Source organism: Sitophilus oryzae, unplaced genomic scaffold (assembly GCF_002938485.1).
Source record: "Sitophilus oryzae breed Bouriz unplaced genomic scaffold, Soryzae_2.0 scaffold_41_pilon_pilon, whole genome shotgun sequence".
NCBI classification, from domain to species: domain Eukaryota; kingdom Metazoa; phylum Arthropoda; class Insecta; order Coleoptera; family Curculionidae; genus Sitophilus; species Sitophilus oryzae.
The window spans coordinates 4,470,666-4,491,818 of record NW_022146996.1 but is presented as its reverse complement, the minus strand read 5'-3'; the positions used below and the strand labels follow the sequence as shown (position 1 = coordinate 4,491,818).

At 36.0% G+C, this 21,153-nt stretch overlaps 2 protein-coding genes across 2 annotated transcripts in view; one reads left to right on the top strand and one right to left on the bottom strand.

Moving 5' to 3' along the window:
* The window catches only part of LOC115885808 (protein yippee-like 2), a 417,160-nt gene that overhangs the window by 10,129 nt on the left and 385,878 nt on the right, over nt 1–21,153 (top strand). The window lies entirely within an intron of this gene.
* On the bottom strand, nt 4,179–4,751 carry LOC115885717. The gene has a single exon (XM_030904705.1). It carries the CDS (start codon nt 4,749–4,751, stop codon nt 4,179–4,181), a length of 573 nt encoding a protein of 190 aa, XP_030760565.1.

Here is a 21,153-nt window from a genome sequence, read left to right as displayed (position 1 = left end):
GATGAGGTGTTCTGGTGTTTCCCCATTTTTTTCACAGAATCTGCAATCGCCGTTGTTTTTTAGCTTCAAACTACTGAGGTGTTCATTGAAGAGTCCTGTTAAAAACCCAGGACAAACCGAAGATTGGTCTTACTTAAATCAAGGAAAATCTTTGATTTTTCTCGGTCGTAAGTTCTGACAAATTTCTGCGAGTGTCTTAGACCGTTGGAGGATTTCCATTCCAGATTACGAATGGAGTCTTCCAGGTTTTTGAGTTCCGCTTGAAGTTGGGTTCCACTTGGCAAGCAGAATGGTTCTGGTCCAGTTAGTGGAGTGTTCGGTCCTTTTCTAGCTGGATCGTTGGCTTTTTCAATGCCTTCTATGCCTTGGTGGGATTGAAAGTTTCCGTCCGCATGTGAAGATGCTATTCCTCAGAAGCCTGTCTTTCTTAAACCATTCGAGATTTACACTAATAGTTTGGATGCGACTGTAACTAAGAAACAGGATGTTGGATATATTCACAAAGTTTGAGATTTTACCTCGGATTTTAGCGACTAAATTGCTTAAGACGCTAGTATCCTTGAGGTGGAAGTGATATTGCCATGGCTTTAGCATGAATTTTTATTTTGATTTCTTAGTGAAAAATGAGATTTTTGGCCAAATATTTCTTGCTCACTTGCTCATACAGTATAGATATATTTCTTACAGTATAGACTGGATATTTTTATTCAAATTAGGGGACTATTGATTATTCTAGGAACAAACAGTAATTGGGAATCAGCGACTTTTTGTCGGAATGTGTGTCGTGGGTGTTTTTATTTCGATCTATTTCTAGAAACGGAATGAAACTGCTGGTTATTTAGCGTGGGCTATTTGGTCATTCGGTTAGCCCATTTCCAGCGAGTTTTATAGTGGAAGGTCATGCATAATTCATTTTGTTTACAATAAAGCTTTGACGTGCGATAATTAATTTAATAAATAGGAATGCATTTATTATTAATAAAGATAGAATAGATCATCCACACTTTGTAATAAAATTTTAGCCCTTTCAGTCATTTTTTGTTTATTAAGTTGCGTTGTATTGTGAAAAGTCCTTAAATATTTGTTATTTGAGATAACCACTAATTTTGAGAAGCTTCAGTTCTCGTTCTCCAGATAGTCACTAAGAAGACTAAAATAAGTCGAAAACGAATAATTTTGCGAAACGAAGTGTAAAAAACAATTTAAGACAGATCGCAATACACAAAGAAAGGGAACGTAATTTTTATGATTTCTTATGAAACTTGGTTTACTTCGGATTGGAATAATTAATGTAATATACAACTTAACAAGTTTAGCTAGAGACGTGAGAAATCACTATCGTGTGCGCGACCGGTGCTATCCCCAAGTCTCTTCCTATATTTGCACAACTGTACTCTTCCAAAGTATTCCAAGTAGAAACCAACTTAAAGCGGAACTCTAGAACCTCCATCCGTAGCCTGTAGTGGGAATCCTCCAACGGACACCCGAAGAAATTTCTCAGAACTTACGACCGAGAAAAATCAAACATTTTCCTTCATTTAAATAAGAACAATTTTCGGATTCAGGGTTTCTAACAGGACACTGTCTCCTCAACGAACACCTCATAGATTGAAGCTAAGAAACAACGGAGATTCTGTGAGGAAAGTGGGAAAATACCAGAACACCTCATCACACTGAGTGTGCCGAGACGACAACCAATCGTACCATAAATATTGGTACGACTGATATGGGAGATGGAGCTGGATTTTTTCAAAGCCCTGAGACTGTATGATGAGTTATAACCAAAGCAAGGGGGACACAATAGATCTTCTACGTGCTATATTGCCATACTATAGGACTGTTGTTATACGAGGTAGTGAAGGTAGTAGTGGGCCAGTACTAGCTTTTAAATAGAGATAGGGAAGCGATGGTGGACACGAATCTATGGACCTCTTTGGAGTACTAGTACTGATGGTCCTACTTAATAGCGACACCCATCCTTTCATACGATATCAACTATGCTGAGCATATGGAGCTATATCGCCATATGGAGCGACTACAAAATTGTCCCGACATAATATTCTGGACCTGGACACGTCATGATTACAAAGTGAAACGGTTTTGTGCTTCATAGCAGTGTCATGTTAGAATGTTACAAATCCGACAAAACTGGAACTCGGACGTAGGCTTGATATACCTACTCCTCCAAAATACCGGACTTACCCATCTGTACTTTTAACCGCCGCGCCGGCTATTATTACGTGTCGTTAGTGCTCCAAGCGTTAGTACTGCAACAATTACTACCGCTTTCCCGTTCAAAATATTCTAAAAAAGAGTTTTTTACGGCTATTAAGCTAACTTGCACACTTCGCACTAAAAGAGGTTCTAAAAAGAACAATGTTCGACTGCAAGATATGCTAGTAAACATTTTCAAGCTTAAAGTATCACAACACTATTTATTTAAGCCAAAAACCCGTAATACAAACCTGTATGTATGTCCGGTTTTACAGCGTCCTTCGTCGCCCTCCGGTCTCCATGCGCCACCTCCGCCTATTGTCCCAATCTCCTGGTAGTAGGATCCTTTCCGACATGGCTCTGTCGATTCCTTGATTCCAGGAAAGTTTAGGTCGGCCTCGTTTACGTCTGTCTGTAGGGGTCCACTGCAACACTTACTTTGGTATTCTATCGTCAGCCATTCGTTGTACATGGCCGTACCACTGCAGTTGTTTTTCTTGTATATCTTGTACAATGTTACCCTCCACCTTCATTTTTTCACGTATTCTCTCGTTCCTAATTCTGTATAAACGGGAGATTCGGGCTGATCTTCGCCAGAAGTCCATTTCGGTCGACAACAACTACTTTTTATGTTTTTCGCAACTGCCATACCTCAGAGCCATATAACATTACGCTTTTCAGAATCGCGTTATAAATCAGTTTTTCTCTGTAATCCGAGATATCCCTAGACCAAAGCACCGAGTTCAGCGCTCCTATCACCTTTCTGCCTTAACCAATCCGTTCTTCGATTTCCTTTTCGCATCTCCCTTTGCTTGCGATTTTTACCCCTAAATACATATATTCTTCGCAAGCTTCAATTTTTATATTGTTATTTAATACTAGGTCTTCCAACTCGCCACCAATACACATATATCTTGTCTTCTTCTTGTTTAGCTCCAGTCCCCATTTCTCGTACTCCTCTATCAGTTTTCTGGTCATGTATTCTAGGTCTTCTTTGTCTTCGGCCATTACTATCTGGTCATCGGCGAAATGCAGAGTATACAGAGAAAGGTTGTCATGCGCCAGTGCTTAAGAGCTTCTGATATGTAGATTTTAAATAAAATTGGGAATAGACAACAACCCTGTTTTAGACCTTTTGATATTGGGAATAATTCAGATAGAGTTGGGCCTATTTTAATTCTTGCGGAACATTTGCAGTAAAGTTGCTGTACCGCTTTTATTAGTGTTATATTTATTGGACTTTTTTCGAGAACTTTCCATAGTTTCTTAATTCGTACCGTTAGGTTCCTAGCCTTACTAAGGTCCACAAACAGGAGATGAATTTGGTCGTTATTCGTTGCCGTCTTTTTCTCAATGATCTGAGTTATTGGAAAGATATTATCAATGCATGAGCGGCCTGCTCTGAACCCGGCTTGTTCTTCAATCTCATGGGGGCTAAATTCATCTTCTATTAGGGTTTTAAGTATTTTTCCGTACAGTCTGCTAAGAGTGTCAGACACAGCTATACATCTGTAGTTAGTGCAAATATCTTTCCTTCCTTTTTTGTGGATTGGAGTTATCCATGAATCAGGTATGGGCTCCCCGTTAACATATGTAGTGAAAATACAAGCGAGAATTTCTTTCAAAATTTTCGGTCCGCATTTCAGAAGTTCCGCTGGTATTCCTTCAGGACCACTAGACTTTCCGTTTTTCATAGCAATTAAAGCCTTTTCAACCATATCTACACTCACCGTCATATATGTTCCTCGAGTTCTATATGCTGTTGGGGACATCATGTCATATAAAGGGCAACTTTCTTTCAATTCATTTTTATAATGTTCTTGGAATTTATTTATGTTGATAGAAGGTATATTTACTTTAGGTGATTTAGCCGATCTATGGTTACTTATAAATTTCCAAGCTTCATTTGATCTTGAGCCTCCTAGAAATGAGTTAATTTCAGCACATTTTCTCTCTCCCACGTTTCATTCCTTTCTTAACAATTCCCTGTTTAACAATTTCTTGAAAGTAGCGAGCTCCTTTTTGTATTCTGTCCTGTCTTCAGGTGATTTTGTACATATCCATTTGTGGTATGTTTTTTGATTTACGTTTTTCTGTTCTTCCAATTCTCTGTTCCATCCATCGTAATCAGATTTTTTTCTTGTATTTTCTTCGCCTAAAGCCTCACTTGCTGCAGCTGTCAGAGCGTTTACCACATATGTGTGGTCATCTAGAATTGCTTTTAGACGATTTTGATATAGTAATTTAACACTACTTTCTTTTAATAAATATGTTTTATATCTGATGGTCTTGATTTTTTCTCTGAGATCCGGCGTGCTGTCATTGATATTGCTGTTACGTTTGTATTTTATTCTCATTTTTGACTTCACTAAGTAATGGTCACTACCACACTCCACACCTCTGTGAGCTCTCACGTCCTCGATTTTCCATTCAGTGTTCTGTTTAACCATAATATAATCTATAATGGATGTAAGTTGTCTAGTTTCTTGGTGCCAGGTGTATTTATGGATGTTCTTATGTTCGAAAAATCCATTCATGATTCTTAGTTTATTTCGCGAGCACAAATCAATTAGTGTCTCTCCGTTATCATTTTTTGTAGTTTCCCCATATTTACCAACTACGTTATTATTTCTACGTAATACGAATATAATATTTCGTAATACAAACCTAAAGTGTCAAAACGAATGACAATGTCAGGAAATAAATAAATAAATAGGGTAACTTGGCATATTTTTTACAGCAGAGCTACCACTGCTTGAGTCCAAAATGTAAATACTTTAATATAAAAAAACCGCACGCCAATAGAAAAAGTCCAACACTACAAATACTCCAGGGTTGAGATAGCCAGAAATTCTTTTTTAAAACTAAAGAAATTTCTTTGCAATAGAGATATAAACTTGGATACAAGGTAAGAAGATGCTCCGATGCTACGTGTTTCCGACCTTATTGTATGGTGCGGTGCCGAAGCGTAGACCCTTAAAACAGCCGAAATTAACAGACTGGTGGCTTTCGAAAGGTGGTGTTATCGTCGGTACTTGAAGACGTAAAAAAAATAGGAACCTTTGAAGAGCTGTAACTCTCCTCTATCCATATTCTTTGCTAGAATGATACCTGCAGTTGTGTTAATTCTTTTACGACATCTCTTACGCAAAATAAAATATCTTGAATTATTGATCCTGATTGTATATTAGTAAGTTGAAATTTTTATTAAATATCTTAAACATATGCGTCAATCAAAAATGTGACATAAAATAGCACAATACCAGCCATTTCTATTAGAATTTCATGCTACAAATCAACGACCCAGTCGGCTGTTCAAAGGCTTCTCGTAAGTTTTCAGCCGTTTTGCCGATTTACGTCATTCGAATCGTCGCTAACTGGATAGTTATTGCCAGGGTTGGAAATATAGGAAATTATGAACTCATTACATAACTTACTATAGTTTTTAGTACCCAAACTTTTTCGCTATAAAACAACGTATTTTAGAATTAAAATTAATTAGCAGTTAAGCTTTGTTCTCCAGTCATTCTCTGTCCACTCCTGTGATGATGTGTTTTTCCATGCTGTTTTGTCTTCTGTTATTTGAAAGCATCTGTATTCCGTTTGTCGTTTAATTAATATCGTCTCTCCATCTATTCTGTAGCTGAGCCTTGTTTGTTTTAGTCCCAGTAGTGTGTTAATCTAATCTATCTAGATTGATCTCGTCTGAAATATAAAAACCACAGCTTAACACCCTCCACAAAGAAAAGCTAACCAAAGCAACCCAAATGCTAACCAATCTAATATTTTTGCAAAATAACAGTTAATTATTAAAATATAAAAGAAAACTGCACGATCCAATGATTTTTTGTTTTGAATCAGCCCTATTTTAGGTAAAGCGTAGTTTATACGGGCAAGTAAATTATCGCAAGTATATGTCTGAGAGCACTCCTGCCAAACTTGCATAATGTAAACAGTATCCGAAAGCGCTCTCCCAGCAAGTCACAAAACTGGCGGGGAAGTGGTTGCGGCCAAAGACGCTTGCAATTGTAAACAGGTTGGGATAGTGCTCTGGCAAGTTGAAATTTATTTCCGTCTTGTTGAAAGTTTTTGGTGCAAGTGATTTTCGAAGGCGTGTCAAATAACGATATTAAAATCAAATTCTGTAAACTTTGTAAAAATGGAGAAACGTATGTGGTCGAAAGAAGATACATACCATCACTTTGATTAATATATTTGAAGGATTTCCATAATTGTGGCATATCCAATTTTGATATTTTATTGATTATATCCAATTTCGAAATTAGTTGTAGTAAAAAGTTAAAATCGACTTCTGACATTCGCAGAAAATTGTTTAAATGCTTTGGGTCGTCATTTCTTAATTCTTTTAATAACATTGCATAAGCTCCAAGACTAGGCCTTCTGGCAATCCATTCTTTAACCCATATTCTCTTTCTAGATTTTCTTGACTGTTTGCGTAAAATTGCAACAAGAAGAGCAGTGGCTGCAGCTCTCTTGTTACGGCCCAACATTTTTCTACTAAACAATATACTTCTGCAATATACACCATACCGTGTATACGTGCATGCAATTTCTTGCTTAAAGCATATGCCTAGAAAGTACTTGTTGCAAGAAATTGCTATAAAATTTGCTTAAATGTAAACACTATCGCAAGTTACTCTAGCAAGTTCTATCTCAATTTTCTATCCCGTGTAAACTACGCTTATAAAGCTTTAGTAATAAAACAAGAATTAGCTTATAAAACAAGAATAAGCGCAATTTTTTGAGGTACTTATAGTTTACAAGAACCTATATTATCTATTTTACAAGAATTGTTATTCCTCAGAAAGATGTTTTACCCTACCCAGCACCTATTCGTTCCCGGGCCCCGTAAGCATCTAAACTGAAAAACGTATGAAAAACAAAGTGCACAAAATGACATTGACACATTTCCGCAGGAATTTTTTTGTATTTCTTTGCTCGTAAAGGCTCGTATAAAACAAATATAAGTTCATTTTTCATTTAACTGATTTCGGCTATTCTAAGTCAAAACATTTTTCTATATAAAAAAAAGTAAAAAATTTCCAAGACACTTTTTTGTGTTTTAATGTTTAGAAAAATGTCTAAAACAAACCCCGAAGACTAGTTTTGATGTAACAGATTTCGGCTATACTAAAGTCCGAAAAATTTTTGTATATTTGTACTCCTAACGCCTTCTAGAACGCATATATAAAGTCATTTTTTATATAACAAATTTCAGCTAAGCGAAAGTTGAGCCGTATAGAGTTTTAAGTAAAGTGTTTTATCACTTTGTGATTAGGACTGAGTAATTTTCTATGATAAAAGTTCTTACCTAAATTGTAGCTTTTTTTATATGCTACATGTTTTTTATATAAATAAAATAATGTAATAAATTTAGTATATTATAATGAAAATAAATAGTTACATTTACTCATCCGTGGTTACTAGTTTCGTCTATTTTAGCCTTGAACTTGTCTCTTGGGCCGTAAATAAAATTGAAGGTCGACGATTTGTATTTTCCCGGGGCAGATACGACGCGGGGGTGAAAGGTGAAGAGATTGTTAGTGCCAGTCAACGACTTCTTTTGTCGTTTTTTATTCGTGCTCGTTGGTGATGAGCGAGCCGATTATCCAAATTAAACACCTGTCCGATCGAATTTATCACGTTTTATTGGATTTGAGGCTGACCTTTCTGTATTATTCGACATGTAATTAAACTAGCATTACAAAAAAAACGAGGTATGTTCTTGTACCTTTTGAATTAAGTACAATTAATATTGGATGAAGGTTAACTGAAGAAAGGTCCTTTTTTCACTTTATCGATTGGTTAGGTTAGTGTTAATGTGGGTGCTTATTATTGGAATTATAATAAATATTTGACAAGACTGTTTTACTTTGATTGACTTAGAAGAAGAAGAAATGTAGGTTGAAGCCGCATCAGCAACAATGGCTATTTAGCAGCGTAGTTCGTGTTTTACTTAGTTTTTAGTTGTTTTTATGACCGTTAAATCTTGAGGCTATATCTAGTTTCCTTTAAGAAGACAAACAATTTAGATCTTTCCCGTGTTGAAAAGATGTTGGTTACGGAGCTATTGAGATCAAGACTATTTCTAAATTGGGACAAATTATGATTATTGTTAGTTCCCAGTAGTTAATATGCAGATAAAAAAATCGTGGGTGTTTGGGAAGGCTTGAAAGGAAACAATGTTTTTGAGACGTTTCGCGACTTTATTGTCGCTTCTTCAATATATGTTTTGGTGCCATAAGAAGCGACAATAAAGTCGCGAAACGTCGCAAAAACATTGTTTCTTTTCAAGCCTTCCCAAACACCCACGATTTTTTTATCTGCATTGGGACAAATGTTCACATTCCATAAGGATATGGGTGACTTTCATTAAACTCTGATATCTCTCACATAATGGAGGAAGAGACGCTCGTAAAGAAACGCCGGAGTCAGATGATTCAGATGTCCGATAAGCGAGGAAAAAAGATATAAACAAATCGGGTTTTTGTGTTGGCCGTAAAAAGGAACAACATTCGATTTTCTGACACCGGCCAGTGAGAATATTAAATATAGTTGTTTTATTTATAACGATATATAAATTCCACACAGTACATAGGGGAATCCAAAAAGTTCCCAGTCTAGCTGAATGAGGTATTTATCAGATGCTTGACACTGACATCAGATTATACTTGACACAAAATCTGACGGTTTACTATTGACTCACAGAGCGAAGGCAATGCACGGAAGTCTTTATAGAAACACACTAGATATAAGTTTTTTAACAATATACACTACTTAAAACAATTATCGCATATTTGAACAAAAGTAATTATTACATATTTCTAAATGAAGCATGCATTTTTCTGCCTTTCTCTTGTCAGTTTTTTAGGATAATTAGGGCAGTGACATGTAATTTTTAGTCGGCCGACTATTTAGTTGCAAAAGTGAAAACAATTCATTTTTATGGAGCCAATCGGCCCAATATTTGATTGCATTGCGTAGCCTTATGTTATACGCTGACAGGCAATTTTTAATTGGCCGACTATTTTGTTGCATATTTGTAACCAATATATTCTTATGGAGCCGCCCTCACATGCAATCAATTAGTCGGTCGATCGGTTTCGTAAGCATGTATGGTTTTCACTTTTGCAACTAAATAGTCGGCCGACTAAAAATTATAGGTCAACGCGTAGGCTTATTGTTTCGAATTTCCCTTCACAGTATTCAAACTACTTAAAACTGTAAGTTAGGGATTCAAAGTGCCTTGTTTTTCAAATTAATATTTTTTTTTAGAAAATATGCAATAAATTTTTTTTGAGTAGTTGATTTCGAACAATGTGAAATTATGAACAATTATGTTTTATTGGATTTGGGCTGATCTTTCAGTATTCGACATGTATTACAAAAAAAAACGAGGTTGTTTTTTTGTCTTTTGAATATATTGGATGAAAAAATTGCTTTTTTCACTTTATTAATGTGGCTGCCTATCATTGGAATTATAATAAATATTTGATAAGATGTCTTCAATTTGATTGACTCAGGAAAACTGTAATAACACCAATTTATGATACAAGGCCTGACGGTTTACGCTTGACGTCACCGAGTGAAGGCAATTTACGAAATTCTTTATAGGTACACACTTGATATAGTAAACGCCACGAATGTTTGGGAGTGATTCATCGCTTGATGAAGTTAGAATCGACAAGCGCGCTATCATTTTTACATTAAAAACGTAAATTTTTACCGCAGACGTAGGTTTTTAAAGGCCCGGTCTAATCATCTGTCTCCGCTCCTCCTACTTATTCTAAAATGTTAGCGTGATTGACAAAGACGATACTATATCGGGTTTCTTTGATTGGATCGTTTTTGTGCGTCAGTCCATTGGTGTGTTAGCAGTGCGATCAATGGGGCATTCCAGTTTATATTTATAACCAAATATATTATGTTTTGACAAGACTTTGACAGTTAAAACAACAAATTACAACAGATTATATATTGATTATTATATGACTTGAAACACCACGACACTGGAATTAAGTTTTATGTAACCTTGAACAGATTAGTTCACATGGTAGCGACCGATGAATCATTCCCAAACATTCTTGGCGTTTAATATATATTTTAGCAATATATTTAGGGAATAATATGCAACTAAAAACAATCCAGTTTTATTGGATTGAGCTAACATTTCTGTATTCAACATAAAATTAAACCATAATAACATCTTTTTGATTACATTACATCTTTTTGAGTTAAGTACAATTAATATTGGATGAAGGTTAACTGAAGAAAGTTAACTCCTTTTTTCACTTTATTGATTGGTTTAGTTTAATGTGGTTGCATATCATTGGAATTATTATAATAAATATTTGATAAGACTACTTTACTTTGATTGACTTAGAAGAAGAAATGTAGGTTGAAGCCGTATCAGCATATCATCAACAATGGCTATTTAGCAGCGTATGTCGTGTTTTACTTAGTATTTAGTTCTTCTTTATGACCGTTAAATCCAGTTGGTGATATCCAGTTTCCTTCAAAAAGACAAATAATTTGGATCTTTCCCGTATTGAAAAGATGTTGGTTAGGGAGCTATTGACATCACGACTAGTTCTAAATTCGGACAAATGTTCACATTCTACAAAGATATGGGCGATTGTCGGGAGATTCTGATATCTCTCTTATAATAGATGAGGAGAGGCTCGTAATAAATATTCGTGTGAAAATTTACAAAGGCCACTCATAAACCTATTTAAGATGGTTTCTTTTGATCTGTCTAGATTTGTCTGTGGTGTGACCTTGAAGAAGATAGTTCTGATATCCCAGATATTATTAGGGGAATCCAAAAACTCCTAATCTACCTGAATTAAGAAATTTACCAGATGCTCATTAAATCGGTGAGAATGATTGACTAATAGGTAAACTTTAATAACACCAACTTAAAATATAAATATGCTTGCTTCATCCACGTTACCGTAGATGAAGCTAAGGAGCTTCTGTTGAGCGTGCAACTGACCAGTAGCACATTCGCCCACCATGTAGAGCGGATACGAGCCCCACGTTGGGCGCCAAATTAATTTGTAGCGTTTTTTATAAAACATTACCACTGCGAAAGGCAGCTTTTCATCGGTAGAGCAGTCGTGGATAAAGTATTTCACTGGAAAGAAAACTAATCAGTAACAATAAACAAAAATATAGATATTGGGCGCCAGGCATGTACAGAGAAGGAAAACACAGTTGTATATTACTTAAAACTAATGACTATATTTATTCATGATGTTCTTTGATGGTAAATAACATTGTAGAATTCTAGCAACTATAGTGGTTATATGTCGAAGAAAGTTTTGTTAAAAATAGTACTAAATATTCTATAATCACTTTACATGTATTGTATTTTATCATAGTCGTTTTCATAGTGTGAAAACCTCGTTTTCATAGTGTGAAATACCTTATCCACGACTGCTCTCCGATGAAAAGCTGCCGTTCGCAGTGGTAATGTTTTATAAAAAAACGCTACAAATTAATTTTAACAAACACAATTACAAATTTTCTTGAAGGAAACATGTTTGTCCAGTAGGCCGCTGGTTTTAATTTTGGCGGTACGATCTGTGATTGTCACAGCTGCCGCTAGATGGCGTAGAGCGTCTAGCACTCTCGCTATAGTAGTACGTTTTGTACTCAAATGCTATTTTCTGCTTTTCGTTGGTCAGATCGAGGGTTACAGCAAAGTCGGCCTGACGATGGAGAAAAATCTCCGAAACCGGCCGTCGAATGGCTGTTCCCTTCGGTCTGATGAAGTTAATGCAGAGAATAAGCATATATGTAGGGTTTTTTGGCCCCGTTTTCCGCTACTCGTATTTTGTTCAGTGTTCCTAACTCTCAAAAATTTATCTCCCTAAAAATCTTAACACTCGCATCAAAAATCCGTAAAATATCCCTAAAAATCTAAAAAAATATCCCAAAAAAACCCTAAAAATATAAATAATAATAAATAAACAATTTGTTGTGTTTTAAGTGGTTGACCTTGAAACGTCTGATCACAGCAATGTAGCCAACTGTTCGAAACTTTCCATTAAAGCAATATCAAACCTTCTTAAATCCAAACAACTAAAATCCCCACAACTGTTATCCAAGATTCGGTGATTAAAATAAATAAATTATTTTGTTTTATTGATACTTTCCTATTAATTTTGAAAAATAGCAGTAGCGGTCTTATCTCCTCTTTGGTAGCGGTAAAATTCCATTGAAATTTTATCCCTAAAAATATCCCCAAAAAATTTTACTCCCTAAAAAAATCCCAATATAGATTTTTTCTCCCCAAATTTAGGGATAAAATCCCGGAGTTGGTAAAACTGATTTTGTTTATTTAAAATATAAAACCTGACAGTTTACTATTGACGTCACAGAGTTAAGGTGATGTGGGGTGGTTAATCAGAAGGGGGCTTAATCACCGCAGTCTTACAGATCTATTGTGTGTTTTTCTTTCTTGAGTTATCACTGATCATACAGTCTCAGGACAAAAGCCAGTAGCTGAAACAGTTCCACAGAGACCAGCTCTCCATCTTCGACATCAGCCGTACCAAAGTTTATGGCACGAACGTTTGTCGTCTCGGCGCACTCAATGATATGGTGTTCTGGTGTTTCCTCAATTTCCTCACAGAATCTGCATTCGCCGTTGTTACTCTGCTTCAATCTACTGAGGTGTTCGTTGAAGAGACAGTGTCCTGTTAGAAACCCCGTGACAATCCGAAGATTGTTCTTACTTAAATTAAGGAAAATCTTTGATTTAAGATTAAGATTTTTTTTTACGGATGGAGTCCTCCAGGTTCTTCAGTTCCACTTTAAGCTGGTTTCCGTTTGAAAATCAGAACGGTTCTGGTCCAGTTAGTGGATTGTTCGCTACTTTCTTGCTAGATCGCTTGCTTTTTCATTGCCTTCTATCTCTTGGTGAGCGGGCACCTAGAATAGAAGGACTGACTTAATTTGAGTGAAGGTGATGCACCAAAACCCTTTTAGAACAAAATGAAATTAAGAACAGCTATGTTTTATTGGATTTGAACTGGATTGACTGTATTCGACATGTAATTAAACTAGCAATACAGAAAAACGAAGTATATTTTTTGTACCTTTTTGAATTAAGTACAATTAATATTGGATGAAGGTTAACTGAAGAAAGGTCCTTTTTTACTTTATTGATTGGTTTACTTTAATGTGGGTGGTTATGATTGGAACTATAATAAATATTTGATAAGATTTCTTTACTTTGATTGACTTAGGAAAACTCTAATAACACCAGCTTCAGGTCTGGGAATTTACGCTTGACGTCATCGAATGAATTCGATGCACGCAATACTTTTAGGTACATAAGACAAAATGTTTTAACGACGTATTGAAAAAAAAAAAATGAAATTAGGAACAATTATCTTTTAAACCTTCCAGGGTAGTTCGTAAATACCTTTATACTCGATAAGATTTTTCAGTTTTATTAAATTAGGTAACTTTTGACGTCACAGAGTGAAGGCGTTGTATGGAACTCGTTGTAAGGACACACCTAGATATAAAATGTTGGCTGTACTTACTGCCGTTAAACGGTAGCTTACTAAAATGCCGTTAATAGGTATGACGTCGTTGATGTGACGCACTTGACGGCTCTATGAAATATAGGAATGTTATAAGGACTAACCAACGCTATCCACCCCACCAAATAACCTAAAACTTAACCAACGCAACTAACCTCAACACTGACAAAAAAATATAAAAAATAAATATAAATTAGTAAAAACCAACCAACCCCACCAAATAACCAACTAACCAATGAATTAACACCCTCCAAATAACCACGCTAACCAACCAGCCAAATAACTAAACCAATCCAACCATAAAGAGTGAAACCAATGCAATAAGATCACGCTATAAGCAAAAAAAAAATAAAAAAGTTTTGGTCGGCGTAAGATTTGAACCACGGACAATTCGCTTACGATGCGATAGCCTCAGCCACGGTGCCACAGGTGCTATTGCAGAATGCTTATCGCCAGGCATCACTTTCCGCCAACATGAACGACGTCACAATATCTATTAACGGCATTTTAGTAGGCTACCGTTTAACGGCTGTTTAAGTACATCGTAAAATGTTTAACAATATTTTTAGAACAATATGAATATTAACGTTTTATTGGATTTGAACTGACTTTTATATACGAATTTCATGTCATGGTGTTTTTTTGCCTCCAGTGCTAGTCCTACATAGAAAGTAAGGTCCAACCGAACCTGGATTTTTAGTCTCGGCCGAGACTGAGACCGAGACCGCGAGAAAAGGGGAATTGTCGGCCGAAAACGAGACCGAGACCGAGACACGATGCAATATTGATTCAATAGTTTATTATATGAAGAAATATCTGATAATAATGTAATAAAACCGTTATTTTCATGTAGAAACGGTTTTATTGGGATTTAATCGGATTTAATACTATAAAACTTCTAATACTAATAAAATTATTTTTTAGTCTTATTTATAGGCTAAAAAAGTAATTTTTCAGCATTGTATCCTTTCAAATTATGCAGTGTTTCATCATATTCTTTCTAAATAGTTATTTGCTAGAGACGCTTGCTGGTGGTGGAAACTAGATATGTATATGTATAAGCTGCTGGTTTCAGAACTCTGTATGGAGGTAAATAATTACACACAAAAATTTTACTTATTCGTAGGATATACGAGTCATTCATATAAAAGCATAATTCTGTTAAATTTATAAAACATACATTAATAAGATACTAACATCTAACTTTTCATAAATTGTTTACGCATAGAAATACTAAGGCGATTCTTCAGCCGTCCGGGAAATTTCCTTCGTGACTCGATCAGATTATATATGGATCAGATATGATCCATTTTTTTTTTCAACTTCGGAGGAGTATTTCATTCATACACTCATCGATATGTGGAACGATACGCTCAAAAATAAAGCTAATTTGACGATCGTGATCAGTCTCGGCCGTGACCGATAATCTCGGCCTTTTTATGCCTAGAATGAGACCGAGATCTCGGCCTGATTTTTAGCCGAGAATGACTGTAACCTAGGGTTCCCAGCCGTCCCGGTTTGAACGGGATTAACCAGGAATCAGAAAGTTTGTCCCGGCGAAAATTTTGCCTTGGCCGGGACCAAAAAAATCACATTTACATATAATATATTTGAATTTCTAATATTTAATGTTTTGTTTCAATTATTTAAAAACCTAAAAATAATTGTCCCGGAATCGCCCATGCTCAAGTTGGGAACCCTACTGTAACCGAGACCGAGATCTCGGTCGGACCTTAATAGAAAGAAGTGTAAATGTATTTATTTGTCTCAAAAAAGATTTTGTTATAAAAGAAACAAAGAAAATCAGTATATGAATACAATTTTGTTTGAACTTTACTACAATGAGATTCCAATATCGACCGAATAAAAAAATCTTATTGAAACAACGAGGGTTGGTGCGAAATTCAGAATGGTAATATCTACTTTCTGCTTTTTCATTTATCTCCAAAATACTATTGCAAACAGTGTACAATACAATCGAAAATGAAATGTAAATATTCTATTTTTCAGAATAGAATTTTGTTTCCAGTTCCCAAGCGAGTAGTTTATTATTTTTTTTTGTATTTTGAAATCATAAACAGTAGTGGGTAGTTTTTGTATTAGGGTTATAACTACTTGTCGATTGCTAACGTACTGATTTTATGTTTTTATTGTGTTTTTTTCTGCTTTTATTGTTATTATTAAAGTCTTGTAGGCAGACGCTATGTTATTTTAGCTCTTTTAAACTTTGGTAACTGTTACTGTCATCTAAAATATCAGTAACAACTGTTTTGCAACTGTTGTAAAGAAATAACAGTTTTGCCCATTTTAGGTGCTTTGACCGAATCAAATATAATCGAAAACTATTTTTAAGGACTACCCAATTATATTAAAACCAGTGACAAGCAATTGTTCAGTGAAACCATTACACCAAACCTCCATTTCAGTCATTGAAAAATTATTTTTTTTGGAAACAAAACAGTAATAAAGTAAAAAAAGTATCAATATTAAACATTAATTGTAGAATGTAGAATGTTTAGGAGGGGGCGCGACCTTACAGATCTATTCGGTGTTCCGTTCCCCTTTCTTGAGTTATAACGAGTTATAACTCATCAAAGGCCTCAGGGCTCTGATAAAAGCCAGTACCTGAGATGGCTCCGTAGAGGCCAGCCCTTCATCTACGACATCAGCTGTACCAATGTTTATGGCATGAACGGTTGTCGTGTCGGCGCATTCAGTAATAAGGTGTTCTGTTGTTTTCCCATTTTCTCCACAGAATCTGCATTCGCTACTGTTTATCAGCTTCAATCTACTGAGCTGTTCGTTGAGGAAACAGTGTCCTGTTAGAAACCCCGTGACAATCCGAAGATTGTTATTACTTAAATCAAGGAAAATCTTTGATTTTTCTCGGTCGTAAGTTCTGAGAAACTTTTTCGAGTGTCTTAGACCGTTGAGAACAATTATTTAAAACATAATTTTAAATAATTGATACTTTTTCTTAAAATGTCGTAACTTTTTTTTAGAAAATTCTAGACTTTCCTGTACTTATTCGGTTTCTAATCTAATATATTACCAAGTCTCATGCAACATGGTGTTACTGTTGTACAGCCATTAGGCTTTTCTGTTCCCGAATCTAATTACGTAATAAATTAGAACTTGCGAAATAGGTGCATATCCCGAGGGAACGGGCATTTTAAAGGTTCAGTTTCCGGTTTGCTAATTAAATTCTTATAAATTGCCTCATTTTAATTAAAAAGAGATTATGTGGTATTTTGTTAACCAATTTGCTTGGCAAAGAACATTATTAATCCGGCTTTATCGGGGTTGTTATAGTTGTTATAATTATGTTATAGTATTTCATTTCAGGCAATAATTAGATTTTTTCTACGACTAGCCTAAGGTACCAAAACTGTAGTTGTTAAAACAACGCAAGGAACTCCACAAGGTGAAGTGACCTCCCCCCTACTGTGGCGCTTGGTAGTGGATAAACTACTGGAAGAATTAACTCTAGCGGGAATACAGTGAATAGGGTATGCAGATGACATAGTTATGATTGCACGGGGGAAACATGAAGGTACCCTGTGTGATATTATCCAAAGAGGACTCCGCATCGCTGAGAGATGGTACAGGACTGTCGGGCTGAGTATCAACTCAGATAAAACCGCGGTAGTGCCATTCACCAGAAAGCGAAGTTTGAAAAACTTGAAAAGAATCCATCTAGATGGAAAGGAAATACTGCCATGGCAGGAAGTGAAATATCTGGGAATAACCCTGAATAGTAAACTTCTCTGGAACAGGCATATTAAGAACATTACCAGCAAAGCCACAAAGGCTTTCATGATATGCAGAAAACTGGCGGAAAATAGGTGGGGCTGCGCCCCTAACATTCTGCGCCGGATGTATACCATGATAGTAAGACCCATGATTACTTATGGAGCAGTTGCTTGATATACAAAACTAGAGCAACGTACAGCAAAGCAAAACCTGTGCAAACTACAGAGACTGGCATGTATCTGCATCACAGGTACCATGAGAACATGTCCGCAGCAGTGGATGTAATTTTAGACCTAACACCACTGCACAGTCGGTAGTTGGCCAATGCGACAGTGATTAGAATGGTCATTGACGGTAACAGTACTGGGAGAATTTTTAGGTCAGGGGCTTGGAACACCCTCAAAAGGAAAATTCCACTTCTCCAACTCCCAGTGATACCAAGAATTCACAACTTTGAGACTCACTGTAGTATTGAGTAATAAAACGGATTGGAAGGAAGAAACGCTTACTCAGCATATAAAAGACCACACCATAACGTGGTATACTGATGCTTCCAAAACCAAAGCAGGGACAGGGATAGGGGTATTTGGGTCGAGAACCAAATACTCCGAACCAATGAGCACCTACCTCAGTATCCTTCAGGCAGAAATTTAAGCTAGCGAAAGATGCGTACAATTTATCTTAGATATGAACTATCGAAAAGAGGAAATTGCCATCCTATCCGATAGTCAAGCAGCACTAAACGCGATCAACTCAGTAACCATCAATTCGAAGTTGGTCAAAGAATCCCTAGAGAAGCTCAACAAATAAGGCAAAGAAAATAAAGTCCTCCTACTCTGGGTGCCTGCTTTCCAAGAGATAAAAGGCAATGAAAGCAAATGATCTAGCTGGGAAAGGAACGAACACTCCACTAACTGGACCAGAACCGTTCTGTTTTCCAAACGGGAACCAACTGAAAGCGGAACTGAAGAATCTGGAAGACTCCATCCGTAACTTGGAATGGGTATCCTCCAATGGTCTAAGACACTCGAAAAAGTTCCTCAGAACTTACGACCGAGAAAAATCAAAGGTTTTCTTTGATTTAAGTAAAAACGATCTTCGGATTGTCACGGGGTTTCTAACAGGACACTGTCTCCTCAACGAACACCTCAGTAGACTGAAGCTGAGAAACAACGGCGAATGCAGATTCTGTAGGGAAGATGGGGAAACACCAGAACACCTTATCACTGAATGCGCCGAGACGACGACCATTCGTGCCATGAACTTTGGTACTGCTGATGTCGAGGATGGAGAGTTGACCTCTGTGGAGCCGTCCCAGATACTGGCTTTTGTTAAAGCCTTGAGACTGTATGATGAGTTATAACTCGTTATAACTCAAGAAAGGGGAACACACAATAGATCTGTAAGGTCGCGGTGATTAACTCCCCTCCTAAACATTCTACATTCTACGACTAACCTAGAAAATACAGTTTGACACACGGAAAACTCGATCTCAAATTGGCGTTTTGCAAACTGTTGTATGCTAAGGATTAAGCGCACAACATGTGTCATTTTGCACACGACATGTGCCGATTTTAACATTTTTAACCTCCAATGTTTAGCTGAAACGCCAAACGCAACGCAGCCGTCAGAAAAGTGTCATCATTACATCGCAAAACTGGCCAAAAATGAGTGAGTCAGCTGCTAATTTGTAGTCGTACCAAAAAATAGCGTAAAAAACTCGTTCGAAAACTTCTTTGTAACTTCTTTTCGACTTGTGGCTCGAGCCGCAGGCCTAAACAAACTGTCGAACTCGTGTGCAAAACGTCCGTCGTTTTCGAAACTCGTTTAATATACTATTTATTATAAACGATTAAATATTTTTAAAATATTTAGGTATATTGTAATACCAGTATTTATTATAGTCTAATACAATATGATCGAAAAAAAACGGCGTCAGCGATGACTATGAAATCATATGTAAAATTATATGGGGAATGAAAGTGTTTCTATAGGAAAATCAATAAAAATATACACGTCAGTGATAAGGTGTTCTGGTGTTTCCCCATTTTCCCTACAGAATCTGCATTTGCCGTTGTTTCTCGTCTTCAATCTACCGAGGTGTTCCTTGAGGAGACAGTGTTCTGTTAGAAACACCGTGACAATCCGAAGATTGTTTTTACTTATGTCATGGAAAATCTTTGATTTTCCTCGGTCATAAGATCTGAGGAATTTTTTTTAGTGTTTTAGACCGTTGGAGGATTCCCATTCCAGGTTACGGATGGAGTTTTCCAGTTTCTTCAGTTTTGCTTTAAGTTGGTTTCCGCTCGGAAAAGGCAGAATAAAATCGTGACATGATAACAAATGCCAGATTAGATAAAATTAGTAATCCGAAAATGGCAAATATCAGATTTGCAAAGAATAATCTCATGACAACCGGCGAAAAAATTAAAATTAATTTTTATTTCAAGCAATTTAATATTTTCTACGACTTTGATGACGCGCCAATTTTTATTGATTTCTCTATATGTCTATAGATCTCTAATATTATTTATTAATAAAATTAGAAATGAGCTAAAGGGCTTTTAATGTTAATTAATCACTTAAAGGGATCTCTTCTGTCCACAATGCTACATGTCAATTTCAAAAGGCTAACTTGCTCAGACATAGTTTCAGAATGAACTTCAAAGTGACCAATATACATCACACGTCTGTCTGTTAATTGAATTACCCTTTTGATATTCTCGCACTCTGTTGAACATAGTAACTCCTACATGGTAAGTTATTACTGCATATATTTAATTAGAGTAGATCCTAAAATATGGAAGGATTTTAGGGAAAAATATATATTTATTTAGTTCAAGAAGTATAAAACTGTTCTAATTTCTACAAATATAACGATTTTGATAGTTTTATAACTCTCTGCTTTGATAATACGAGTAGATACTAAAACTAACAAATAGCATAATGTCACAATTTATACATGAGTTGTGTCATTTAACCGTGAACAAAATATTAAATCCTGACTGGGGATGTAAACATCGCAAAAAGAAATATACCGGGTGCGTCTCAAAAGTGGCTCACCCCTATAACTTTTTTATTTTTTCAGATAAAAAACGAGATTTGGTATGTTGGTATAATATGACATAAATTAGGATTGATTGACGTATTCAATTGTTTTCGGTCACTTCCTGTTTCACCGGAAATGACTACAACTTTTGATTTTTAAATGGCACCCTCAGTATTTTTTTGCTTTATTCGATAGAAAATGACATTTTGAATAGAATGACACATCATATGTCAACTTTTGACATTCGTGCCATGCCATTTAGAGTGCCATGGCTATGCTAAAAACACTAATCCTTAATCAAGGAGCCTGGAAAAATAGATTTGATCGTCTAATGCTTTTAGTGTCTTGTCCTGGCCAGTTGGAAAATGCTCAAATCGTATTTATAATCATATCTCAATTTTTTCAAATGGAACGAGGGTGGCTCATTAGCATATTTGGAAAAAGCATTTTTTACGAATAATTTGATACCACACGCTTAGTATTTCGAGTCAAATTGTCGTTATGAACACCGCATGTTATATTTTCAAGTAAACAAATAAACCATATGCGAAAATGTCA

Coding starts and splice junctions, on each gene's coding strand:
- LOC115885717 (XM_030904705.1), bottom strand. CDS start 4,751: ATGAATGGATTTTTCGAACATAAGAACATCCATAAATACACCTGGCAC.